The 27,957-nt window shown below is 40.2% G+C and overlaps 1 protein-coding gene across 2 annotated transcripts; it reads left to right on the top strand.

Annotated features, from left to right (window-relative positions):
- Positions 1–1,014: 1,014 nt before the first annotated feature.
- Positions 1,015–26,899, top strand: LOC144898211 (uncharacterized). 2 transcript variants are annotated; one of them, XR_013627107.1, is made up of 7 exons: positions 1,015–1,853; positions 8,904–9,137; positions 11,435–11,537; positions 19,885–19,954; positions 22,949–23,321; positions 26,590–26,641; positions 26,718–26,899. XR_013627107.1 is itself a non-coding variant. In XM_078789213.1 (5 exons), the coding sequence occupies exons 3-5, from the start codon at positions 11,459–11,461 to the stop codon at positions 23,106–23,108; spliced, it is 309 nt and encodes a 102-aa protein (XP_078645339.1). In that variant the 5' UTR covers positions 1,015–1,853; positions 8,904–9,137; positions 11,435–11,458; the 3' UTR covers positions 23,109–23,455. The 2 variants fall into 2 exon arrangements, 1 of the variants encoding a protein (XP_078645339.1); XM_078789213.1 differs by lacking the exons at positions 26,590–26,641; positions 26,718–26,899 and having other exon boundaries at positions 22,949–23,455.
- The last annotated feature ends 1,058 nt before the right edge of the window (positions 26,900–27,957 follow it).

Below are 27,957 nucleotides of genomic sequence, written 5' to 3' on the forward strand. Positions count from 1 at the left end.
CGTGTTTACTTTTTTATAAGCGGTACAGAAAATGGATGGATGGATAATATTTATAATGAAATGTCCAAGGTCCATATTTTACCTTATAATTAACCTGAAGGCTGAGCCCCAGGGGCACCCGCCCCCTTTTCCAAAACTTGCTTTGGTTCATCCACATCACATTGTGGACGTTTGATCACGTTTGGTATCAAACCTGTAGACGGGCGACCATCATCGAGGATTTGGTGAGTGCTGAGCATTTATGCCAAATGCAAGACCGGCACCTGTAAAGACGCATTGTTGTGAAGCATAAAAAGGTACATAAAAAGATACAATAAGTACACATGATTAAAAACTGTTTAAAATGCATAAATATGTTCAAAGCAGGTAAAAGTAGTAATAATTCATGTCTGATATATAATATTCAGTTGTAAAAACAGACACCCTACTATTTTTAAATATGTGTCTAAAATAATCAAATCTCCATTGTTGGCGTTTGGGTGTAATACCACAACCTCCACTAGGGGGTGCTGGCAGCGATGGTGGTATAGAGTAGGTGACAAAACAACAGAGGAAGAAAAAAATCCTAATGGTAAATACACATCAAGTCATCGTGGATTGTCTTCTTTATTCTGTACCACAGGTTAGTATAAAGTAGAAATAATTTATACAAACGGCTGTAAAGAGTGTAGAAAGTAGCTATAAGTAGCAATAAAATGTTTTGTAAAGCATTTGAACACATGTATAATAGCTAACGGCTAATGCTAGCAGGCCTCAGTGTATGGTGAATAGCATTAAGCAGGCTAACTGCAATATGTGAAATGTGTTACTGATAGTATTGTACTAAAGATATGTGAAAAGTATACATTGGCTGTGGAAATTGTCACTAGATTGACATGTAAAGACAATGTCTTAACATCACAAATGTTTAGCTGTTCATATGTTTATTTAACCAATAATGCTGGAAACAAATGGCCAACTGTTGATGTAGTCATCTTATGAGCTCTGAAGTGTTGTTATTGTTCACAGAGGAAGAATAAATCCTGATGGTGAATACATGTAAAGTCATCGTGGATTGTCTTCCTTATTCTGTACCACAGGATTTCAACTCCTACCCCTCTCCAGGCTGTGGAGGGACAACACCATCAATGAAAAGAGCAAGAAACTTGACCCGTGGGTCTACTCTGGTTGCAACACTGTCTCAGCCAGAGCGCTCACCAGCTGCCCTGATCCTCCCGTCTTGACACAGAGCTCTCCCTTGAAGAGCTGGCTGGAGAAGGCCATTAATGCCCTGAAGTGCAACAAGGCCCCTGTTGAACACAGATTCCTTCCCAAAGTCCTCAACCGCTGCAAAACAACACTAATGACACCCCTTCCATGACCTCCTTATCAAGTGCTAGAGAGAAGGACAAGTACTGAAAACCATACTTGATGTAAAGATCATCGCTCTTTACAAAAAAACAACAAAGTCTGCATGGCCTGCAACAATTATTGTGGACTTTCGCTGCTCAGTGGAGTGAGCAAAGTCTTTGCAATTCCCAGAACTTCAAGAGCTGGCCAATAGTGTGTTCTCCAAGGCCTAGTGAGGTTCTGCTTCCGATTAACCATTGTCATGAGCTTCTTCATCCACCAACTGCAAGTAAAGTGTCAACCCTTCCACATGGCTTTCGTCAAACTCACTAAGACATTTAACCTGGTGAGGCGCAGTGGCCTCTTCTTCCTGCTCAAGAGGATCGGCAGCCCCCAGCGCTCCTTCGCCTCATCATCTCATACCGCACCAGCATGCACTTTAAGGAAAAGGGAGTCCTCCTCCATACTCACCATGACGCCAAGCTCCTGAATCTTACAAGGATCCGGGCAAAAACAAAACAAAGGTGCTTGTCAAAGACATGCTTTTCACTTCCATTAATATTAATTAAAAAAAAATAACTTAAATCGTTCTTAAATAATATAAAAAATGAGATTTGTTCATTGCCTATGTGATCGATAGCAATATTTATTTACCATGCCAGGCCGTTTGTGTGGATAGTGTCAGGGCCATTGCGCTTTAAAATGAGATACATTAGTTCTTCATGAAATAATTACAATATAGCTAATATTTTGATGGTGTTAAATCAAGGTTTCCTCTAGGATTTTCTGAAGTGGCGGTGGTGCCGCTGCGTCGTGCCGTTGCTATGTCTACAATTTTTTTTAATGACTCATTTATTTATCACCCTACTTATTCAACAGTTTTCAACCACCAGTAGACAATGAACGGAGAACATTGCAAAACTGTTAATTTAATGGGTTTATGAGGCACTTTTTTAAATTTATTTTGCCCATCATTCCCAATCCTTATGTGAAACATAACATGAACGTGGATTTCTTTCCCTTTTCTGTGCATTATAACACAAAAAAAAAAACGGGTTGTCAACCTATTTCGACTATGAATCTCTCAAAAAAAAAAAATGTCGCATGGTTTGATATACATGCTGTGATCGTGCATTAAGACGTACACTGATGATAACATGTAATAGTTGCAGTATCCTGCCCTATTTTGATGATTTAAAACACTAGCGAAACCTCTTTTATCGGTGCATTTGCATCTGTCAACAACAGCAGCAGCGACAACACTTACGATGTCCACTTTGTCTTGTTGACTCTTTGGAGTGAAATGGAGAGCTACGTATCCACTAAGTAAGCCAAAGAGGCAAAACCTGGAGGTGAAAAGCATCCAACCTGAAGTGATGCCATGATAGCATGCATTATTGCATTATCAGACTACTTATTTATTCATTTATCTTTAATGAAAATGCTGTAAACCTAGGGGAGACACTAATGTCTTCATAGAGAAATGGCCTGTTTTGTAGTCTTCACTGTGGACCGCTACGCCCAGTCAACAGAACATTACAATAGCCGTGCAGCACAAACAACACAAGAATCTATGAAATTATGGAAGATTGATGTCAACCAAAAGCAATCTGTGCGGTGACTGTTTCTAAATCAATTTTAAATGAGCATGGTTTAAAAGAGCGTCTACGTGATGTACAGTAACTAAGGTACTAAAGATTGCTGCTCCCCAGTTAAATGGTGCTGGGTAGAGTTGCATGTAATTACCCTGCATAAACTCCATCCTAATTATTAACCCTTGTGAATAATCAAAGCCTGCTGCAATTAATGGTGCTTCAGCAGAAACATGGACAGAAGTACAGCTTTCACTGATCACTTCTTCTAATTTAGCAGGTTTCATTAAACCTATCCATATTTTTAATTAGAGTTCTGAAAAACGTGGCAGACCTTCTGATGTCACAGACGCGGATCCTGATTGCCAATCTCTCCTCTCTGGAAATATGCTTTTGACCTTTTCAACATTTTGCTTTGTTCGTTCCCTTTAATTCAACGTACAGTAAGTCTAAAGTCTAGGCCGACGATACTTTCTAAGGTTTGCCACTATGAGGTCTACGCTGTAAAAAGAAAATAGACTGATAGTATTGAATAGTCGTGAATCTAAGTTGCAAGGCAAAGCTCACTGATAAGGCAACCGCTTGATCTACAATTGATAAGAACTGGCTGCTGATCCTTTATATTGGGCTCTCGGTGTCTGGCCACCGGGGAAAGGAATACATTTACGGGGGGTGCCTTATTGCGTTCTGTGAGTACAGTAGCGGTTGCACATGAAATGAACTGAAGGAAACTGGATAAACAGCAAGTCATGAAAAAATATTATACAGTATTTTCTGCAATGTTTGCATCGTTAGTGTTGTATTTTCATAAAAAAATATATTTTTATCATTCTCTTGCTGGGTCCCCATCCAGCCTTCACGTCTCCTGGGGGGGAGGGGAACATTACCATGGTCGCCTCATTTACAGTGAAGGAAATAATTACTGGCTCGCCAGCTGATTTTGTGTACGATCATTTGCCTGAAAATGTATTTTTTTCATATATCTCAATAATGCCATAAAAAGTAATGTACAGTCACACTACTTTCAGACCTCGTCTTGCGAGTACACAAATGGCACACACATAAAAACTATATGAGCCCCAAACACGCTTTTTTTAATTTCTAATTTTTATAAAAGCATCAACCAGTCCATTTTTGTTAAGTTTATTTTAACAGACGTTTTTTAAACTACTTAATTTGTCTTTGAATGAAATAAGTATTTGATTCCCTTACCAAACAAGAATCCGGACCCGACCCCACAGACCAGATTACACTCGACTGTGTTAAACCCTCTCACGCCTTTTCTCCTCCCTTTTTGCCACTTGTGCCAGTGGGAGGGACGGAGGCGTGGGTGCGCAACGCTGCGCCAGACTACGATGGCCACACCCCGCAAGGCAGGTGCGCCGCGCCTACGCCCGGTCTACAAAATTGTCATGTCTTCCAGTTGTCCACTCTGGTTCTCCATGGCAGCTCGACACAGCGTATCTGACATTAATTCACCTTAGCTAGGATAGGCTCCAGCATACCCGCGACCCTCGTAAGGGTAAGCGGCATAGAAAGTGGATGGATGGCACTAAAATAAATTAAAAAAAACACCCAATGCACTTTGCTATTTTATTCCCGAGCTAAATCTCACCAGTCCAAGCAAACGAGGCAGCATTGAATATAACTTATGTGATTGTACAGTTTACTGTCATCACCTTAAATCATTCCTTACCGACTTGAATCAGTGTTTCATCATCGCATTTTAAGCTTGAGCTCATCTAAGCCAAGCCAGTAGAAAAGAGCGTTATGTGTTATGTGAAGTATTGCCCGTTTAATTCTGTCAAGAGCACTTTTGCATCATGCTGCAGACTGATTAAATTGTATGAATCATCTCCCACACACATGCTATCATTCTCTAAAAGTACAGCCGTCTTATTTTAAGAGAGCAGCAGTTCATCTTCACTGTCGCCGAGATTTACATCAGTGTTTACTTCACGAGCACCTATTATCGAGATCAGGTTCCTTCAAAACAAACCAAAAGTGAACTTGGACTCAATCATACGGTATTTAACCCGGGTAACTGTTTGTTTATACATTGAATTTGTATTGTTTGCAATAACAGGATTTTGATTATGCTACACATAAATGAGTCAATTTGCGCAACATTTTACACCCCCCCCCCAATTACAATATTGAATTTCCGCAAGCAGAGCATTAGTGGGAGAAGTGGTCATCGTTTCTGAAGATAAGGTTATTTTAATTAAGATGTTTGCATATAAATTTGAATAAGAAGATCCGGTTGATTAAAGCCCTGTTTTCAAGAAGCTAATTTAGTTTAATTCAATCTGGTCCAACAAAAGGCACAGTATATTTGAACAGCAATAATGACTGTCTTTAATTATTGAGATTGATTTTGTTAATTCATTATCTTCAAATAAAGCACACACACAACCACACATGCCTTTGACTGTGTATATAGAACTAAAGTACGGCTGTTGGATACATTTCTACCAATGTAAATGTTCTCAGGTGTCAAGTATTAAAACTAGAAGGTTCCATCCATCCATTTTCTTCTGCCTAAGCAGGGAAGCCCACTACTTGACAGTTTTTCCAACGTGTCCTGGGTCTTCCCTGAGGTCTCCTGCCATCTGACCGTGCCCTGAACACCTCCTGCCTCTATGATGTTTGTAGTGAGACGATGCATAATTATGTGAACAAAAAGTATGCATGTTCACAGTTGTAAGATCAGCATATCTTTCGGGGGTTGCCAGGCACTGCATTTGATCTCCGGCGATGTGATTGTCCAAGTACAAGAGGCGATACTGTATGTCGCTTTATGTGGAATCTTTCATTACTTGTGGCATTTCTAAAACCTCCCTCAATCTCCCTCAAAGTTCCAAGTTCACCGATCATGTAGTGTCCTTACCCTGATGGATTAGTCGACAACGGATCTAAAATGTCATCTTCTTTACGAGCGGCGTTGTACCCATGTACACACGCATCTGCAGGTGGAGAGTTACAATTTGCAGGATTAGAGTGTGTGTGTTTTTTAAGGCTAGAGGTGTTTGTGTCAGGAAAGGTTTGCACTTTATCAAATTATTCTTCTGCAATCCTTTGAGGCTATAAAACTGTGGTGAAACCAGCCATGTTGTTTGGTCCACAGACAGTGCCACTGAGGAAAACACAGGAAGCAGAACTGGAGGTAGCAGAGATGCGGATTCTGAGGTTCTCATTGGGAGTGACCATGATGGATAGGATCAGGAACGAGTACCAGAGGGACATTACATGTTAGAGGCCTTGGAGAGGAAGTCCTTTAGGCCAGACTGAGATGGTTGGGACATGTCCAGAGGAGAGAGTGAATATATTGGTAGAAGGATGCTGCCAGGTAGGAGGAGTAGAGGAAGACCAAAGAGGAGGTTTATGGATGTAGTGAAGGAGGACATGAGGGTAGTAGGAGATTGATTTGCTGTGGCGACCCCTGAAGGGAAAAGCCCAAAGATAAAGAACAAGTAGAACCCTTTGAGGCTACAAAGTTATTTGTCAAATATATTGTTGCGATCAAATGACGGAAAGATATATTTGATATACTTTCTTTAAAGAACACCCTTTTCGTTTATCGTTCACACCACAGGTTCTTGCTTTGCATACTGAAGGAACCAAGTTCGGGCTTACCGTCTTTCAATTTGCACTGTTCTTTGTTTGTTCTTTGAATTTATCTTCAGTTATGGCTGTGCGCCATGAGATCCATAGTCTTGAACAGCTCGGGCTGTTGCTACATCACAATCTGGTGTCACCTCCTCATAGTACAGTGGTACCTTGGTTAGCGTCATTCATTCGTTCAAGAACCAAAACATACTCTAACCAAATGAATTTTCCCGTAAGAAATAATGTCAATAGAATTTATCCATTTATCCAAACTGAATGTAAAAACACGTTTTTATCATTTTACAATTATAGTTTGACATGCAGAAAACCTGCCGCATAACTGTGTTAGTTAGCAAAGAACTACGGAACTTCAGCTGCTGATGACATAAAAAGGCTGGCTTCCGCTTCCTGTTTGTATGTTTTAGTAAGCTGCTAATGAGAACATTTTGTGATAAAAATCCATTAAGAAGGCAGTTGCTGTAGTATTACTAACATGACAAGACGTGTACCATATTGTAAGATAACCTGAAAATGTATGGAAATCAGAGAAAAGATTTGATGTAAATTTATTACGCTAAACAAAAAACATGCTGACATTTACACGCTAATACGCTAATATGCTGTTCCACCATTTAATTTAATGACAGGCTTTCTGCATTAACATTTTCTTTACTTAGATTAGTGGTCTCAAACTCAATTTACCTGGGGGCCACTGGAGCTGGGGTCTGGGCAAGGCTGGGCCGCATCAGGTTTTCCAAAAAAAAAAATAACACATTTATTAAAAACAGAAAAATATACAAACTTTTTCAGTGCTTTGGTTCCAATTTTCTACAATAAAAGCTCTGATAAAACATTCCACTGTTCTCAAATATCTTAATTTTTATTTTTTTGCACAAAATAAGATGAAAAATAAATAAACAAATCAAGAATAAAGAAAACCAATCAATAAGTAATAAATAAATATAATAATAATAATAATAAAACGGCAAATAATAAAAACTTAAGAAAGCACATATAGTTGTTGGGTAGACAAATGATTTTTTTCAGATTAAAATGAACAAAGCATTATTAGAGCCCTGTAGACATGACAAAACACGACTATAGTCACATTTATACTCTTTTTATTTACAACATATTGCGCAACTGCAGGGTCTTGAGACACATGCTAACTCGCAAACTAGAGCGCTAGCGACCTAAACGGTAGCCTTCAAGTTATTTCCTTTAAACTTAAATAGCCAAAAACTTACCACTTCCACACGGGTAGGGAGGATAACTATTAACAGTTATTTAACCTTTAACATGAACATGAATCAAACTTAATCATTTTTTCTGGGTACATGATACCATACAGCATCCATATCAAACTAACATTAAACTTTCATGTCAAGATGTGGGGGCACAGTAATTAATATCAGATTTTTTTATGTGACAACCTTCCTGGATGGAAAAGGTAATCGTGTTCAGCAACAGTCAGTGTTTGAGAGCCGTCATACGCCGGCTTGCTATCTTTGTCATTGATAAAGGACGGTCCAGAGGTCTTGATTTGAAGCATCTGTCTGGAGAAAAAATGGTTGTGATAAGCCTGGGGACACAAGGATGGGTGGTTCAACCACACGTGGTGATGCGTCCCTGTCCACACAATTGGTTTATGTGATGGTCCACTTCTTCTTTTTCCAATGGCTTGTCTTGTGTTTCGTGTCAGATTGGTGCCTTCAATTGTGTGGGAGAAATTCTGAACATACAGCCTGTAGTAGCTCGCCAAGCCCATTATCATGAGTAACAGTGATGACTTATGCGGTTTGTGGCTGTTTTTTTGTGTTAGTGCAGGTTAAACATTAAGTGGTTAATCAAGAAAAAACATGTTTTCAAACTGTTTTTAGTCCAATTTATTTATGTTGTCCTTACCTTTTTATCTGTATACGAAATACACGCACCCTCTTCTTCTCCAGGAAATGTTCTTGGTACTTCCCTGTAAAATACTGCGTATATAATCCCCATCTTGGCATCATTGAGTTCAGTTGCAACTAGATTGATTACTGCTACTAACAGATTGAAAGCTGCGATATACAGTACATTGTCTCAAGGCTAGGGAAAGCTGTTCATTTTTTGCAACATCCATTTACAATTTAAGCAATAATATTCATAATTTATTATAAATTATGCATTTTTTAAAAGTACATTATTAAAAATGCATGTTCAGTCAGTGTTCTCAGGGCATTGAATCGACAGCCGAGTTGCAATCGATTCAATGCCCTGAGATTTAAAATGACCTGGGTGCACTGGACAACGTGCCCACCAATGTGACCACTACCAAAATAGTGGATGACTGTTGATCTTGCAAAGCCATCCATCCATTTTCTTCTGCTTATCCAGGGACCGGTCACAGGGGCAGCAGCCAAGATGAAAAGCCCAGGCGTCCCTCTCCTCGGCGGCTTCATCCAGTTCCTCCTATGCGGATCCTGAGGCACATAGACATAGTCTGTGCAACATGTGCAACACCTTATTGTCCGTTTGCACCCACAATGTTGTCCTTTCTGCATCTGTTCCCGGTACTGCTGTTTCTGCATGGGTGAAGACTTGGACAACTGAGATGGCGCCCATGAACTGGTGAGTTTTGTGGCGGTTCGGTGCTCGGAGTCAGGAAGCAGACCATAATCTCAGCTAGTTGCAATTATTATTTTTGTTCCCAGACTCTGGCGTATTGTTTGCGTCTCAACACACAACAGCGGGCACACACTGGACCTGGTCGTCACTGCCACAAAACTGATCTCCATGTGCATGACGTGCAAACCAGGCTCCATTTATCCAAATTTAAGCAGTTGAAGCGAACCGGCTATGGCCATGAATTGGCTAACCAGACACATTACAAAGCATACTGCAGAGCATTGTTCAAGGCCAGATCGGTGCACTACTCCAAAAACTCATTGACAATAACCCCGGCAACTCCAGACTACTTTTGAAAACCACCAGCCAACCTTCTTGAAATACAAACAGCGGCATACATCAACAACACAGTTAGTGACATAGTTGTTATTGTAGGCCATAATTGACGTCATGCCGTTCTTGAGGTCATAAACTGAAGAAAGTGAAAGTAAATACACAGTATTTTTATGTTCCAGTGTACATAGTATAGATGATTCTTCCAATGATAAAAAAAAAAAATTACTTATCAAGATGAATGATAAATTGTAAACAAGCCCAGTTGATGACAACGTGCGTCGCGGCGTATATATAAGAATGAAATGCTGTCATCGCAATTACGAGGAACGTTTGTACGTGTAAGTATTTACTCAACAGACCGCTCAGTCGTTAACAAATTAATTATAAAACACTGCACGGCTTTAACATGAGGAATTTTTTGCAGCGCCCAGTGACAACATGGAAGAAAAATATAACAATAATAATAATAATACATTTTATTTGTATAGCGCTTTTCAAAATACTCAAAGACAATTAACAGAAGAATGGAGTTGAATAAAGCAAGTAACAGAGTAGAAGACACACCAAAATACAACATTCATTCGTTAATACACACTTAAAACATGAGTAAAAGCGTTTTTTAACGTAGTTCGTCTTTTTGGGCCTCCAATGGAAATGGACCACGTTGCCAAAAAATAAGAGCAATATTTTTGGTTACAGTACTGGACTCAGTGTCATCAGTGAGGAAAGTCGAGGAAGAGCTCAAATTAAAATACATAGAATGTATATATAGCAGTTGTTGTACCCCTCTAGAAAGTTGAAACAAACTTGTGTACCTCTAAAGTGAAAGTAAATTTTGTGTTAAAGTGAGCGTAAAGCTGGTGTGAGTGACAACAGTCAGTATTGTTCCATGAGTCACATCGAACTGTTGTGCAGCTCAATTTTCTTCCTGTATGTGTTTTATACTACAGTAAACCTCGGATATATCGGATTCAATTGTTCCCACTGGTTTTGTCCGTTATAAGCGAAATCCATTATATGCGTATACCGGAAAATGTCCGTTTTACGCAACGTAAATCGGATTTTATCCGTTATAAAAAGGCACTTCCTTGACTATGTTTCCAATGTACCTGGACTGGGCAATGAAAAGAGACGTAAGGTAATGAGAATTTAACTTTATTGGACTCTGAGCATAACAAATTGTTAATTAAGCTAGGCGTGCCACGATGCAGCCATCCGATATATGCGAGGGAAATTGGAACGGGACTGGAGATTTTGTCTGAAATAGGCGAAATCCGTTATAAAAAATCCGATATATGCAATTAATTTTTATTGGAAATGCATCACAGAAAAATCGGTTCTTTTTTATCTGTCCGTTGTGAGCGAATTTCCGATATATCCGAGTCCGATATATCCGAGGTTTACTGTATATAGCACATAAGGGAATGATACAGTCAATAAATTTGTACATAATAATTCCCAAAGATCAATCAATCGATTCATTGCCATTCATAAGTTGGTATCTGTAGAAGTCCAATATGAATCTGTCAGAAAAATTATGGTTAGTTATTGCACTTAAAAATATTTAATTATACCATTTCATTTCATCTGTTCAAGGTTAGAGGCCTCTTCTTTTGAAAACAAGTCCTCCACATGCTTATCCCCTGAGTCAAATAGCCTTGGTTGTGTAGGCATGGGAGTCTGCTCTTCACTGCCGCTATTCAAAAACATTAGGAGGGCGAGATTCCTGCCCCCCTTCTAGAATATGTGATTTCCTAACATGTTAGTATACTCGGCCATTTTCTCTACAAGCCATCTTTTCAGGTTGTATTGATTTGTCACACGGGACACAAACACAGACAGACAAGCACTCACTCTCACGTGCACATCATCATCTACTGTACGTGACACGTGAACCCATGCAGCCTTTGTACGTGCTCAAGCCGCATGGTCAAAATTTCATATGATTTTGTTCTGCTTTTCAGACTCGATAAAATCAAGCTGCACATATGAATCAGGGGCCGTCAGTGCGGACAGCGATGGGCAAGCAACAAAAGCAACAAAAGGAAGAGCTATTCAGCTCAAAAGGTAAGATGGTTTTAATGTTTTTTTTGGAAAATGGACAAAGTTGTGGCATGATGTTGGTCTTTGGACGGACAACCGGTTTCAAACCATTCTGTGTCAAATTATCTACTACAGTGTGATTGATTTCACTGACTTCAAAAAAGCTTTACCGCCACAACAATGGGTACAAAAGTACCTTTTGTTGTATTGTGGGGGAGTCATTGTGCTCTTACTAGAATACATAACAAATACTAGACATTGTAGGTTGACAAAGCCCCAAACACCCACACGTCATTTGTGTCGCTGTGGAATATCAAACAGGAGAGATACAGGTATGCGTACATGAAATACTTTATATCAGCCTTCATAGACTCTGGGACTCGGTCACTTTATATCCCAGGCTGGCAACTTTACCTCCAGTGGGTGATGACCCAAAAGAGCACCGTGTCCATATACTGCATCACCGTCTCACAGGAGACTATGTTGGGTGAAGTAATGCATCACGGAGACTCTCGCTGATTCATTTGAGCACATCCACTGAGTGCGGGTATTGATCTATGAACCATCCTGGTGCGTAAGAATATCCTTTCCTCACTCGGCGACATTCAAACGACTTCACTGTTGTTGGAAAAAGACCATTTCCTCTTTGGAAGTGAATATGGTATGCAAAATGTATACAATTATAATATGTACGATGTGTTTATGTATACACATTTCTATCTAAACACACAATCAAATTACCATATAATGGACTTTACACATCAGGGCTCGGCAATAACGATGTACCGATGGCCAGGGGCAAGTTAAAAATAAAATTGGGGCAAGTAAATCCAATCAGTGATATTCCCGTCGGGCAAGTACACTTTAGCATGCCGTACTGCCAAGAGTTTTTTTTAAAGCGGTTCTTGTTGGGTGTTGGTAAAACACGGACTGCGTAATTCTGGTGCTAATTTGCAAACCAATCCTTGCAAATCTTGAAATGGACCAATCAGAATCGTTTATTTAGTCAGCGGTCTGCGTTTTACCCACACCCGTTCTTGTTCGCGATCAACCAATCAGCGATGGTTTGACTAGGAAAACATCTATCATGGCGTCCCTGCCAACATGGTCTAATTCTTCAACAACTTGTGAAGGAAAACAGCAAAAAGTGATGAACCAGTGCCTCCTAAACGAGTATTTTATTAGCGGCAGCCAATCAAACGATGGCACAGGTGAGTGAATCACATTGCTGTGACAATTTGAAGTGGTCACAATGAAACACCACCCATTAGATCCAATACCAAGTGCTGATTTTGCACAAGCTACAAAATCTAGCGCTTCCATTTCTCTGTGTATTTTTCTCACCTTTGCTTCGAAAATTATTGTTTGAAGAGATCGAAATAAACATTTATTTTTAACAAAAATCCCGGACCGTGACGGATTCGCTGTATATACGTATGTACCGTAACCCCCAACCTATGGAACCTTGGTTAGCGTCTTGGTTAGTGGTTAGAATTAAGATCCTATATAAATTGTTAGAGCCCCAAAATGCCATTGTGTCAGCACCGTGAATCAAAACATCAAACATGCCGACTGATGGAGTAGCTGTATCTTCCAGCACATGTGTGTGCTCCCTGCCGAGCTAGTAAGTTCAAAATAGTCAGGTAAAAAAAACAAACTCTTCGGGTCGAAGTTGCGAGTCGGTACCCAATGCTTCGGTCTGTCCCGTTGTTTTGTCGGTAGCTTGTGGAATCTCAAAGTTGACCGACTATTCAGCTTATTGCCACAACCTAAATCCCTCCATAGAGCTCCACTCGAGAGTATGCGGTTTATTTTATTCAGTCACATAAACAAAGAGACAAACCAGAACGTAGATCGATTCCGGTTTGATCGAAGGAGTCAATTCCGTGTCTCCAGGAATGTTCTCACTGTACATTTTTCAAGAAGCTTGTGCCAATTTGGATGAACTGTCAAGAAACGGTTTGTTCATATGTTACTTTTGTGAAAGCCTGATCATTCCCCCAAAAATTTATTTCACTACATCCAAACAATAATTCTTGGATAACTGACAGATGTACTTGCTTCATATTCATAATAGTTAAAAATACATTATCAGTAACGGATACTAGTTTATAATGAGTATCATGAGCTCATAATGAGCTCATCCCTACTGAACAGCATCCGCAGCATTGAGCCCGGCCTCATATCTGGGAGGTCGCAGCGTGTGTGAGTAAACAGTGTTTTATCTGATTTTCCTTTTTCTTCCACTGGGTCACCGCAGGGATGCGTCCTCTCCCCTCTTTTATATGTCTTACACTAATGAGTGCCAAACTTCATATCCTCCAATTTGCAGATGACATTGCGATTGTGGCTCTTCTTATATAAAATATATTTATCATCGTTTATAACCATTTCAACGTGTTTGGGTCGGGGGGGAGGGGAATATTCAGTGTTGACTAATTGATGAGATTAAGCGGTCTGTAAGTAAATACATCCATAAACGAACGGTCCTTCTCCACACGATGACAGCGTTTGCTTCATCTTATATATCTTATACAGTGGCGCCGAGTTATGAGGCCTTTTCACGTTTAAAAAGTGGACAAACAGCCGATTATATTTTATATTTTGGTTGGAAAATGCTTCCTCTGACATCTACAAAAGTGGGTTACAACTAATTTACCATGACCGTGGCAAAATGTAGCTGCAAGACCGACTGATCTGTAGACTTGCCACACACTGATTTCAAATTTACTTTTTTTACGCAGCTCCCTATCTAAAACTTTAATGAGAAAATTTGCCATCTTCCAAAATGCAAAGTAATTTTCATGATATTTTTGCATTTTTACTCTTCTACAAAAATGTTTGTTGTTCGTTGTGGCAAAATAATTAAATATTATCAGACCAATCTTATGGTATGGATGCTCCGGTTGATCACCGACCAATATTGTCTGATTTCTGATCAAAAAAAAAAAAAAAAGCGATCGGCATGTGGTGACAAATCCTATATTTGTTGTGTTATGTACGGTTGCCAATAAAATGATGCGTCTGGTATTGAACTTGCCACAGGCTACTCCAATCATAACCAGTCATAAATAAAATAGTTGACCGCTTTAATGCCGATGAACGTTGGAGACCAAAGCAACCTGGACACTGAATTTCATTTAAAGGGATAGTTCAGAATTTTTGACACCCCCATAAGCAGTCCGTCAACAGCGACTCACTCCCCACATCGTGTCCTGAGCCGAGTTCTGGTCAGATTTCGGTGCTGAGGAAAGTAGTTCCAGCTAGTTACTGGGGCCAGTTAAGTAAATAGTTTGGCTTCTCAAAACAATATGAGCTCAAAAGCATACACATTTGCATAATTTTTTCTGCTGTCATATCACTTAACCAATGCAGTGAGCCTCGTACGGGTGAAATGTGAGCTATTCTTCTGGTTTTGGTTAAGGTTACATTTGAGGAGAAACTTCTTGAGTTGAGAGGAAGTGGTGCTTGTCCTCAGCATCTTGCATGAATGTTCTTAATGAACAGAATTATATTTCCACCTAGAACGTAAAGATACATACACATGCAAAGTACATTTGTGCCACTAGCAGCAGCTTGCTTAACATGTTATTGAGTCGTGTTTGGGTTTTTTGATGTTGATGAAAGCAATAGTATAATAGAGTGAGACCTTTTAAATCTGTATGCCGAACCACTTCAAATAAATCCTCTGCAAAATACAAAAGTAAAATCGAAAGCATTTATATGCAAATGTAAAAAAAGTGACGATACCATACTCCTAGCAGGTATTAGGAAATAAGCGCATCTTAATGAAATACCTTCTGCCTACCTGCCACAGTACCTTTTATGAAGCTCCTCACGAATCAGAACAAAAAGGGTCAAAGCCTCTTTTAATGTTGACAAATTTTTTCAAAGAAGCAGCGGCAGTGCAGATTTCCTGCAGAATCTGGGATGAAAAAGAAGGCAGTAGATGTTTGATGGGAGGAAGGAAAGTTAAATCCGAACCTGCAACTATGATCTGCTAATACCTAAAAACACATTTAGGTTGTTGTTTCTTAACCAAAGAAAGCGATGGAGGCATTTAGCCTTTGCTTTTTGTGCTATACTTTTTTCTAAGTGAAGCGTGTATCAAGCCTCGCATCATTCAGGCAAAAAGTGAGCCATGATTTTCAAAGCCTCGTTTGTCGATTTCCCATGAAGAATTAACGTATTTTCTGGACTATAAATCACTCCGGAGTATAAGTCGCAAAATGCCAAAAATGCATAATTAGGAAGAAAAAAACATACATAAGTCGCACTGGAGTATAAGTCGCATTTTTTGCAGGTAATTTATTTTACAAACTACTCGACCAAGGCAAGTTGAAAAGGTGTCCAGTGTTTATGGAACATAAACAGTTTTTTCATTTATAAGTCGCTCTGGAGTATAAGTCGCAGGAACTTTTCTGTACTTTTCTGTTTTTTTTTTTTCATTTTTGTTTCTTTACTTATTTGCCTTTTATTTAACCTACAAATGTGTCAGATCATTTTGCCTGACCCTTTGTCTTATATTAAGAAAGTACAGTAAAGTCTCGTTATATCGATATCGGTTATAACGAATTACTACTTATTACGATACTATTTTCATTTCCCGGCAAATTTCTAGTCTTTTATGATATAATTAGTTCCGTTAGTACGATACCCGGTTATTATGATAATCCGGTTACTACGATGCCCTTTTCATCTCCCGCCAGCCAATTTGGTCTGCTTATATCGATACAAAAGCAGCTTAAATCAATCTTTGCTTAAGGATTTCAATACCAAAAAAGAACACGGCGAACGGCTGCTTCCAGTCAACTTTATTTTTCACACTTCCACCACCAGAGCGCAGCACACACACCGATTCCCGCACTGCCTGGTTCACAGGTCATGCTCAACCCGCCCCACGTAGCTGGCCAAACACATGCCTGCAACAGAAGAACCAACTGCCATAGCATACACACCTATTCCAACGAAGACACAAGCGTACAAATACATGTATTTAATTGTGTTGTATTCAGATATCTTTTTATCGCTTGCAATAATCACTGTTTTTCATATGTACATGCTGGCGTTCGTTGGTTCTTCTGTTGCAGGCATGTGTTTGGCCAGCTATGTGGGGCGGGTTGAGCATGACCTGTGAACCAGGAAGTGCGGGAATCGGTGTGTGTGCTGCGCTCTGACTGGAAGCAGCCGTTCGCCGTGTTCTTTTTTTGGTATTGAAATCCTTAAGCAAAGATTGATTTAAGCTGCTCGACATTGCTGCTCGACATTGTTCTATACTATACTTAATATTGTTCTATACTATAGAACAATGTCGAGTGCATTATTGCCCACTTTTAATGCAGTTCGGCGCAGGATCGGATATATGGATAGTCCGGTTATATCGGTATTTTTTCCGACTCCCGAGAATATCGATATAACGAGACTTTACTGTATATTCTAACCAATTCTAACCTTTTTAAATTTAAGAATGGACCCACACACAGAAAAAAAACATGATTTAAGTGAGATCCGAGAAAATACTAGAATACTGTTCAAAAGGAACAGTTTGAGCTGAGTATCGTGTGTAAGGAATACAGACGGACTGGCAGCACAGATCATGAGATTGATCGTAAACTGGATAACTGTGTGTCAGTCACCAAGATTGTTGGACAAAATCTTTGGCCAGACGCTTCATGTTCACGCTCAAAGTGCACATCAAGTTCCAATACATCTTCAGTGAGAAGGTAAGAAGCTGCCACCCTAGAGAAGGAGGGCCACCTAGAGAAATTGCAAACCCTTGACGGAACTCACCAGAACTCACAAATAGCTTGGTGGGAGTTCTGTACTGTTTTTACAAAGACCCGATTATCTGTTATCTGCGATGTGGAACAGATGGTTGGCCAATTTCATGGAAGAAAACTACTTAACATGTTTATGGTGGGAGAATGGGGATTTGGGTTCTTCATCTAAGTCCGGCTCATCCCTCGTTATTATTCAACTGGTCATAAATAAGAATCAAATAAGATCAAAACAACTAAAATATATCTAAAATAGCTATAATCATCATGTCAAAAGCCAGTCTGAATAAATGAGTTGTTAAATGAAATTTCAAAACTGACACTTAGAGTCGCTGGAAGGGAGTTCCAAAGCTGGGGGGGCAAACACGCAATAATGTGATCCCCCCATTATTTGTATTTCATCATGGCGACTTCCAGCGTTGTGTGTTGGACCGACACTTAAAAGCTCAGCCAAGTATTTTGGAGCGAGGCCATTAATGGCCTTGAAAACAAATAAAAGGACTTTAAAATGGTTTCTAAACTGAACCAGGCGCCAATGCAGAGAACAGAGGATCGGAAGTGTTTTGGAGAATTAGTAAGGAGGCGAGCGGCCACGTTTTGAATCAACTGGAGCCTGCAGAGGAGGGACTGATTTATTCCAAAGTAGAGGGCATTGCAATAATCAAGCCTCGAGCTGATGGAGTATGAATCGCTTTTTCAATATCTGCCTTGGATAAAAAGGGCTTTACCTTTGTCAGGGGCTGAAGGGGAAAAAAAACCTTTCTCTGACCACAGAACTAATTTGCTTATCAAATTTACGTTTTTCCTTCATTTAAGTCAGGGGTCCCAAACACGCGGCCCGCGGGCCAAATGTGGCCCGCAGGACACTAGTTTGAGCCCCCCGCCTTGATATGAAAGTTTAATATGGATGCTGTATGGTATCATGTACCCAGAAAAAATTATTACGTTTGATTCATGTTAAAGGTTAAATAACTGTTAATAGTTATCCTCCCTATCCGTGTGGAAGTGGTAAGTTTTTGGCTATTTAAGTTTAAAGGAAATAACTTGAACGCTACCGTTTAGGTCGCTAGCTCTCTAGTTTGCGAGTTAGCATGTGTCTCAAGACCCTGCAGTTGCGCAATATGTTGTAAATAAAAAGAGTATAAATGTGACTATAGTCGTGTTTTGTCATGTCTACAGGGCTCTAATAATGCTTTGTTCATTTTAATCTGAAAAAAATCATTTGTCTACCCACCAACTATATGTGGTTTCTTAACTTTTTATTATTATTATTATATTTGTTTATTACTGATTCATTTTAATTTCTTTATTCTTGATTGGTTTATTTATTTTTCATCTTATTTTATGCAGAAAAATACAAATTAAGATATTTGAGAACAGTGGAATGTTTTATCAGAGCTTTTCTTGTAGAAAATTGGAATCAAAGCACTGAAAAAGTTTGTATATTTTTCTGTTTTTAATAAATGCGTTTTTTTTGTTTTTTTTTAGAAAACCTGATGCGGCCCAGCCTTGCCCAGACCCTAGCTCCAGTGGCCCCCAGGTAAATTGAGTTTGAGACCCTTGATTTAAGTGAAGTCAATTCTGAGTCATTGTTTGATGCCGTGCAGGCAGCTACTGGTATATAGAGCTGTACATCATCGGTATAGAAATGAAACTGGATATTATACGCAGAGATCATGAATCCTAATGGTAGCATGTATAGTTAAAATAAGGTAAGCCCAAGGATGGAACCTTGAGGTACGCCACACGAGAAGGGAGTGGTTTTGGAGGAAAAGTCCTGTTAGTGAGACACAACATAAGTCATTTAAGCACAGAACCACATCCACAGAACACAGCCAACGCAGTGTTCCAAGCGGGAGATGAGGACTGAGTGGTCCCCGGTATTAAAAGCAGACTTTTTAGCATCGAGGCTGCGAGAATACCATTGTTTACTTTCAATAACGCGGATTCTGTGCTGTGGTTTTTGTTAGCAATATTATGGATTGACGGATATGACTGGTGTTCTAACTGGTGTTCGAACTGAATGCACATTCTACAGTTACCCTGACCCTGCTGTGACACCCATTGAAGTACCACTGCTCAATTGTTGGGGCTCCTGTGTCCGCTTACCCTTTTGTCGAGGATAAGCAGGATGACCAAGCAGCATGATTGCTACTTGAACTCCTATTATCTCTTTAGTATTCTTAGATCGAGGCTAAAAATAATAAACAGAATGAGTAAATGATGAATAGAATTTGAAAACAACTCACCGGTTGAAAAAAACTCTTAGAATCCAACGTTCTAATCCGAGGCACAATATGACAGGTCATCATGGCCTCCTTTCTTAAGTCAATAAACCATCACAATTGCAAATTTCAATATATATCTTTTTTTCTGAAATTTTGATCCTAGGCTGCAGGGTGGAATAGTGGTCAGAATACTGGCCAACAACCAGGAGATGTGGAAGATCTCAGTTTGAATTTCGATTGGACGTGTCTGTGTGTCGTTTTTTGTCTGCATAGAGAAATTTGGGAGGTCTGATTTTCATTGAAGAGGCATTTTTGTAACACAGTATTACTCTTCTGAACGCATATTGTTTTGTTTTGTAACCCCAGTGACTACCCGAAACTGCGTTCTTCATCACCAGAACCCGACAAGAACTAAACTTAGGGGGCCAATTGATGGGTAAGTCATTGTTGATGGACTGCACTGCTGTTGGGGGACAAAAGCACACTTTAATTTGCATAGCTACTTACTCAAAAAACCCAAGTACAAAAGTGTAGGTACAAGAACATGCTTTTTGGGGGTCTTTTAAAGTTGAAATGTTTCCATTTTTGATCTCTCGGTTTCTCCTTTTTGGATTTTGTCACTCTACTTACAATCAGGTTACAATCCAGTCCCTCAAATGTGTTAATTCTCCCCAAGTCTTAAGATTGTGTTCAGGAGTGTACTTCTTAGACGGTAGGGAAGCATTCCCTGGTCTCATGATACACGCCAGAGGATTCAGACAACCCTGGAAACTAACATGTTCCTCTGATTTGAAATGAGTCCTGCTGATTACAATAATCTACACTCCTCTGCGGGTTGTGTGAACAGAATATTTTAGTCATGCTGTGCACTCCAGTGCAGCACTTTGAGTGATTTGGGGTTTATTTGAGTGCACCATGCTCTTGAACCGATGGTCAAGGTAAGGCCAAACAACGCAAGCGCTAAAAATTCTAATGTTCTTCCAATGCAATGATGACGTCAAGGGGACTAAAACCAATAGTAAAGAAGACAAATAACGTTTTCTTCTCAGTCTAACAAATAGAACTGAAAAGAACCTATCACCGCCTGCACAGAAGTCAGACAAGTGAAAAAATACAGTGACAAGGACCAGCAATTCAAATTAGACTGTCAGAGACCAAGACAGCTCATAAAAATAGCCTCCGCCCCGGTTACCATCCGCCCCGGTTAGTGTCCGCCCCGCATGTTTTTCAGTCAAAAACAGATTATGCTGTGTTTTTACTGTTAAAATAACAAAATGGCCAAGTTCCAAGATCCAACATACTGTATGATCTCCACTGTATACTAATTATAATATGCATTATTATTATACGCAATACCACTGGTCATGGTCAAAATAAGATTACAATGGATATTTGATCATAAAAATAGCCTCCGCCCCGGTTAGCATCTGCGCCGGTTAGTGTCCGCCCCGGTTAGCGTCTTTTTCAGTCAAAAACAGATTATGCTGTGTTTATATTGTTAAAATAACAAAATGGCCAAGTTCCAAGATCCAACATACTTTATGATCTCCACTGTATACTAATTATAATCTGCATTATTATTATACGCAGTACCACTGGTCATGGTCAAAATAAGATTACAATGGATATTTGATCATAAAAATAGCCTCCGCCCTGGTTAGTGTCCGCCCCGGTTAGCATGTTTTTCAGTCAAAAACAGATTATGCTGTGTTTATATTGTTAAAATAACAAAATGGCCAAGTTCCAAGATCCAACATACTTTATGATCTCCACTGTATACTAATTATAATCTGCATTATTATTATACACAATACCACTGGTCATGGTCAACATAAGATTACAATGGATATTTGATCATAAAAATAGCCTCCGCCCTGGTTAGCGTCCGCCCCGGTTAGCATGTTTTTCAGTCAAAAACAGATTATGCTGTGTTTATATTGTTAAAATAACAAAATGGCCAAGTTCCAAGATCCAACATACTTTATGATCTCCACTGTATACTAATTATAATCTGCATTATTATTATACACAATACCACTGGTCATGGTCAACATAAGATTACAATGGATATTTGATCATAAAAATAGCCTCCGCCCCGGTTAGCGTCCGCCCCAGTTAGTGTCCGCCCCTGTTAGTCTCCGTCTTGGTTAGCATGTTTTTCAGTCAAAAACAGATTATACTGTGTTTATATTGTTAAAATAACAAAATGGCCAAGTTCCAAGATCCAACATACTTTATGATCTCCACTGTATACTAATTATAAAATGCATCATTATTATACGCAATACCACTGGTCATGGTCAAAATAAGATTACAATGGATATTTGATTATAAAAATAGCCTCCGCTCTGGTTAGCGTCCACCCCGGTTAGCGTCCGCCCTGGTTAGCGTCCGCCCCGGTTAGTGTCCGCCCTGGTTAGCATGTTTTTCAGTCAAAAACAGATTATGCTGTGTTTATACTGTTAAAATAACAAAATGGCCAAGTTCCAAGATCCAACATACTGTATGATCTCTACTGTATACTAATTATAATATGCATTATTATTATATGCAATACCACTGGTCATGGTCAACATAAGATTACAATGGATATATTTGACTAATTTCTGGGTCTAGATTAAGTGCTGACATATTGGTCACATTCAGTGAATGAAATATATAGCTTGATATTGTTGAATTGATCATTTATTGCAGCATTATTGTTGATGATTGAAGCATACAGTAAAAAAGAATTACACAGACAAACTGATGTGTTTTTTTTATGATTTAACAACTTCCATGATGCACGTTAGATACGTAACTCTTCCAGATACGTAAAAACTCTTCCAAAGTTGAACAAGTATGTTGCGTCTTTGCAGAATTGCTCTGAAAGCGTTTCATAATAACCCATCCTACAATACTTGCCCTGACCTTCAGCATGTCTCATTGACATAAACACTCTTGTCCTTTTCATGAGAGGTGAGTTGATTGCACTTGTTTATCTAAGACACCAAACTCTTGGACACCACTTCACATTCATCCACTCGTTTTCTACTGCTCATTCTGTTCAGGCGCTGCACGGTGGTCGAGTGGTTAGCGCGCAGACCTCACAGCTCTGTGTGGGGTTTACATGTTCTTCCTGTGCATGCGTGGGTTTTCTCCGGGTACTCCGGTTTCCTCCCACATTCCAAAAACATGCTAGGTTGATTAGCCACTCCAAATTGTCCATAGGTATGAATGTGAGTGTGAATGGTTGTTTGTCTTTTATGTGCCCTGTGATTGGCTGGCCACCAGTCCAGGGTGGACCCCGCGGCAGAAAATGAATGAATGAATCCTGTTCAGGTTCACAAGGTACTCTTTACACTGCGATTATCCGATATAGCAGACATAAAATAACTAAGATAATTAATCACCTTTAATCCAAACGTTCTCTTGTGTTCTAAACTTAAAGTGCAGAGTGCCCTTCTTTCTGTGTCCCTGGTGAGTTTGTCACACTGGCTTGCTGCTGTGGCGGAACAGAGGAGGAGGTCACCTATCATCACCTATCATCTGTTTACAATCCATCCCCCAACGATTGTCATCTTCTACTGGAACAATGGCCGCTGAGATGATGTTTTGCCGCCAGCCAGGTGAACAATCTTTTGTTTTGCGAGAGGATCATTCAAAGGCCACACCAACCACCACAACAACCTGTTGTGACCACTCCCGAGGGGACGCACCAAGGAGAGACGCATAAACAACACCAGGGTGAAGGGACATCGGTGGATACATCCAGTTCTAGCAGCAGTCTGGAATACGCACCAGTAGGATAACCTTTAGAAAAGGTAAGATGACAACATCACATTGGGAGTTCCGCCTAAGGAAATAGTTCAATGGCTGCTACCAGAGGATATGAGGTTTATACAAAAAAATATATTTTATATATAACATTTTGAACAAATAATTTACAGTGGGAACATATTTTCCGCTGATTGAAAACGATCGCTCAGATGTTGTTTTACTGTATTCCCTTTGATGGGTTAACTGTATTAGTATATGGTAGGACAGAATTGGTTGGCATCATTAATTCACTTCAAGAAGTCCAACTTTAACTAAAAATACTCTAAGCAAATCAAATTTTCCCATTTAAAAAAATATGTAAATCCAATAAATATATTGCAGAAAGACAAAAATTGTATCACAAAACCTGTTTATAATTTAGAAATTGTAGTTTTACATGCCAAAAACAATTCAAAATACATCTAAATGACAAATGAAAGGGAAAAAATGTTACACATTCAAAAGACATTTATTGCAATACACACAAGTTAAACTGTGACACATCTGATATCATAATAATCGGTCGAAAATCTACAACTTTTCCCTTCATAAATTCCCTTTCTCCCTCACCTCACGTCCAAAAGATGTAATATTATTGCAAACGTTGATCCAAAATCTGAGAAGTTTGGCAAGAGCAACAATATGCACATCCTCTATAATAGTAGCGTTTTAGGCCATTTCCTAAAAGCTATGGTAGCTAATTCTCAAGATACCTCGGACCTCAATTTCAAACAAATCCCCTTAATAGATTTACGCACCATCAGTGAGAACATAGAAACCAGCGAGAGATGATTCCACTTCCACGTGTTGTGATGGCAACCACCAAAGAGGGGATTTTGATATGCACTTTGCCACCACATTACATCTAATCTATTACAGCAGACAAGGCTAATGAAAGAGGATATGGAGACCCCCCCCCCCCCGAACCCCCCCACCACACACACACACACACAGCCCCATCTCTTGACAGTCACCATATGGGACCTTTAAAAAGCTGCATCTCTTGTGGTCCGCGGGGGCTGTCACAGAAGCAACCCATCGCCAATTAGTCCAGCGGTCATCAGTGAAAGAGGAGAGCGGCTGTGGTCGGGGCTGGTCCTCGGGTAGCTGACCTTGGGAGCAGCAGACCGTCTCTGTCTGCATCGGGGTCTGGAGAGGAAGAGGTGGGAAGGCTTTGTCCCTGCTGTAGCTTCTGCCCTGAATTTGGTTGGTGGCCCCACTTTACAAAGAAGACCGTAGTCGGTACAAATACTGAAGTATAGGGCACTCCTGCCCCCTGCTGGCAGGAGCGAATATCCACCACTAAAGGAAGGTATCTCCGTGAATCACCACCTTATCGTGGTGGAGGGGTTTGAGTGCCCGGGTGATCCGAGGAGCTATGTTGTCTGGGGCTATCTGCCCCTGGTCGGGTCTCCCAACAGGTCCGAGGTGACGGGACAGACCAAGAGTGATTCAGAACCGTACCTCACCCGGATGTGGGATACCGGGGCCTCACCCTGGAGCCAGGCCCGGGGGGAGGGGCTCGCAGGCGAGCGATTGGTGGTCGGGCCTTCACCCGTGGAGCCCGGCCGGGCCCAGCCCGAAGAAGCCACACGGGATCTCCCCCTCGTAGACCCACCACCTACTGGGGCAAGCATAAGGGTCCGGTGCTTTGTGTGTTGGGTGGCGGTCAAGGGCAAGTGCGTAGGCGGCCAAATCTGGTTCTTGGGACATACCCGGACGCCTCCCTGGTGAGGTGTTCCGGGCAGACCTAGGACACGCTGGACTATGTCTCACAGCTGGCCCGGGAACGCCTTGGTGTCCTCCCGGTGGAGCTGGAGGAGGTGGTCGGGGACCGGGAAGTCTCGGCTTCCCTACTAAGACTGCTGCTCCCGCGACCCGGACCCGGATAAGCAAAGGAAAATTGATGGATGGAAGAAGATATGACACATAATGGCTTTGTGGAAATGAATGAAAACTCAAAACAGTACCCCCCCCTAAAAAAAAGACGAGTCCTTTCAAAGTCGCTGCATGTTTTCCGAAAAGTGACAACAGCGTTTGGGACAGTTCTTGACTTTCAAAACTAGGCCACTCTTGATCAGGAAATTGCACAAAGGACCGCATAGCCTATTTAATTCACAGCTACTTTAATGAGATTATGAATTATGAGTTTTCCCGATGAAGTAATGGATATGCCCGCCGAAGGAGCGCACGCAATGACAGCCACTAAAAATGAAAAAAATGACAGTTGGAGTCAGCCATTATGGACGTGTCAGGTCATTTCTTTTGCCTCTAATGTTGGGATTCTTAGCAGGACTCCGGGAAAGGTAATCCATTATTTGGTCGCAAGCGTAATTACAGTCATAACAAAATTATCAGGAAATTGAATTCCATCATACTCTGTCATTATTATGACTCACTTTAGCTATTATCCTGACACCTTGAGGAATGTTGCATGGGCCGAGTCGTCTGGTCCATTTGCTACAGTTGTCATTATTAAATCATCTTAACGCATTTCACCAGCAGTTATGTGTTATGTGGGCCATTCCACTGAATCGGTGACATTTGCTTGTTGTAACTCTCTAAAGCAGGGGTCGCAAACACACGGCCCGCGGGCCAAATGTGGCCCGCAGGACACTAGTTTGAGGCCCCCCGCCTTGATATGAAAGTTTAATGTTAGTGCGGCCCGCGCAAGTTTGATATGGATGCTGTATGGTATCATGTACCCAGAAAAAATTATTACGTTTGATTCATGTTCATGTTAAAGGTTAAATAACTGTTAATAGTTATCCTCCCTATCCGTGTGGAAGTGGTAAGTTTTTGGCTATTTAAGTTGAAAGGAAATAACTTGAAGGCTACCGTTTAGGTCGCTAGCTCTCTAGTTTGCGAGTTAGCATGTGTCTCAAGACCCTGCAGTTGCGCAATATGTTGTAAATAAAAAGAGTATAAATGTGACTATAGTCGTGTTTTGTCATGTCTACAGGGCTCTAATAATGCTTTGTTCATTTTAATATGAAAAAAATCATTTGTCTACCACCAACTATATGTGGTTTCTATTATTTGACGTTTTATTATTATTATTATTATATTTATTCATTACTGATTGATTGATTTTCTTTATTCTTGATTTGTTTATTTATTTTTCATCTTATTTTGTGTAGAAAAATAAAAATGAAGATATTTGAGAACAGTGGAATGTTTTATCAGAGCTTTTATTGTAGAAAATCGGAACCAAAGCACTGAAAAAGTTTGTATATTTTTCTGTTTTTAATAAATGCGTTGTTTTTTTTTTAGAAAACCTGATGCGGCCCAGCCTTGCCCGGACCCTAGCTCCAGGGGCCCCCAGGTAAATTGAGTTTGAGACCCCTGCTCTAAAGTAAACTTCAATTTCTTTGTCTTTTTTCAACTCCTATTCTGATAAGAATCTACTCAATGTGGGGAACGTGAGACTGATTGGTCCTCCGGGCACGCCCACTCCACTGAGATTGGTCAGTCCAGGGTGTAGAGTCCCGCCTCTTGTCCGAAGTCAGCTGGGATAGGCTCCAGCAATAACTGTCCATTCCTCAAACGCAGTGCTTGATCATATGAACACGATGGGAATGTGGTCCATAATCCGTATAAAACCGTGGAACTGAACCCTGAAGAGTCATTTGTACTACCATTATCGTTACTCTAAAACACATTTTAGCTTTATCATCAAACTTCATTAAAGCCAAAGCAGCTCCATGTGTTATAATCAATGACTTTGACACAAAGTTGTCCCCTTGAGATGCATCAGCTGGGGCTGCGGTAAGAGACCAGGACTCACTTGGCAATAGCGAGGCTATTAAAAGGCCGTTAGAAATATCGTAGTAGTTGCTCTATAGGAGTCCACGACCTTTAAGTACGTTTGATGTATTTTATTTGCCTAAACTAAGCATGTTCGAGTATACAAATGGCTGAAAAACAATACAATACAATACAAATCAAGCTAGCTGAAACTCAACTCTGAACCCCAAAAATCACTTCCACCGGAATACAGTTGCAGCAATCCACACGAGCATAAATCTTATTTTCTCTTACTATGTCTTCTGTATTGGGTAATAGGAGTGTAAAGGAGACTATAGGGGTGTTATTTCATGTTGAGAGGACTCTATGCTCACTAGAAAAATATTCCTTTTTCTAAATAAGGAATCTTATTTTGCATAAATTCACTTATGGTCGGGTCTGGAACCAATTAACTGTGATAAACGAGGGATTACTGATTTATTTGGTTTGTTCATTGTAATCCACTTTGTTAGAGTAGCACCATACACTGCTGATCACAGACCAGTTGGAAAAATGTAAATAATTGTAAGGATTTGGTGCCATCATGATCAACTCATGTTGTGCGGGGGCGTCAAACGGTATATACTAGCTAGGAGGAGATGTTGTTGTTTTCAGTTGTTTTGACATCGGGGTGATGTTGCCGTTATGTTTGATGTATTTCCATCCACCTGCAGTTTAGCATTGTGTGACACTTGCGACATACTGTTGTTTTGTTTATTTTAGAAAAACATATTCCAAAATATTCATATTTGACATGAAATCCAACGCAATGGTGGACGATCTTAGTGTCATTTTTGTCTTACCTAAATGTCATAACAACCAACCCGAAGAGTTTCTGCTGTTTTCACTTTAGCT

The sequence above is a fragment of the Doryrhamphus excisus genome, linkage group LG3 (assembly GCF_037039965.1).
Source record: "Doryrhamphus excisus strain RoL-2023G ecotype Guam linkage group LG3, RoL_Dexc_Guam_v1.1, whole genome shotgun sequence".
In the NCBI taxonomy this organism is placed as follows: Eukaryota; Metazoa; Chordata; class Actinopteri; order Syngnathiformes; family Syngnathidae; genus Doryrhamphus; species Doryrhamphus excisus.

Bases quoted from the DNA above. Each gene is read 5' to 3' on its own strand.
- LOC144898211 (XM_078789213.1), top strand. From the start codon at position 11,459: ATGAATCAGGGGCCGTCAGTGCGGACAGCGATGGGCAAGCAACAAAAG. The intron at 11,538-19,884 runs GTAAGATGGTTT...TTGTAACCCCAG, and splicing joins AGAGCTATTCAGCTCAAAAG to TGACTACCCGAAACTGCGTT. The intron at 19,955-22,948 runs GTAAGTCATTGT...CTAAACTTAAAG, and splicing joins CTTAGGGGGCCAATTGATGG to TGCAGAGTGCCCTTCTTTCT.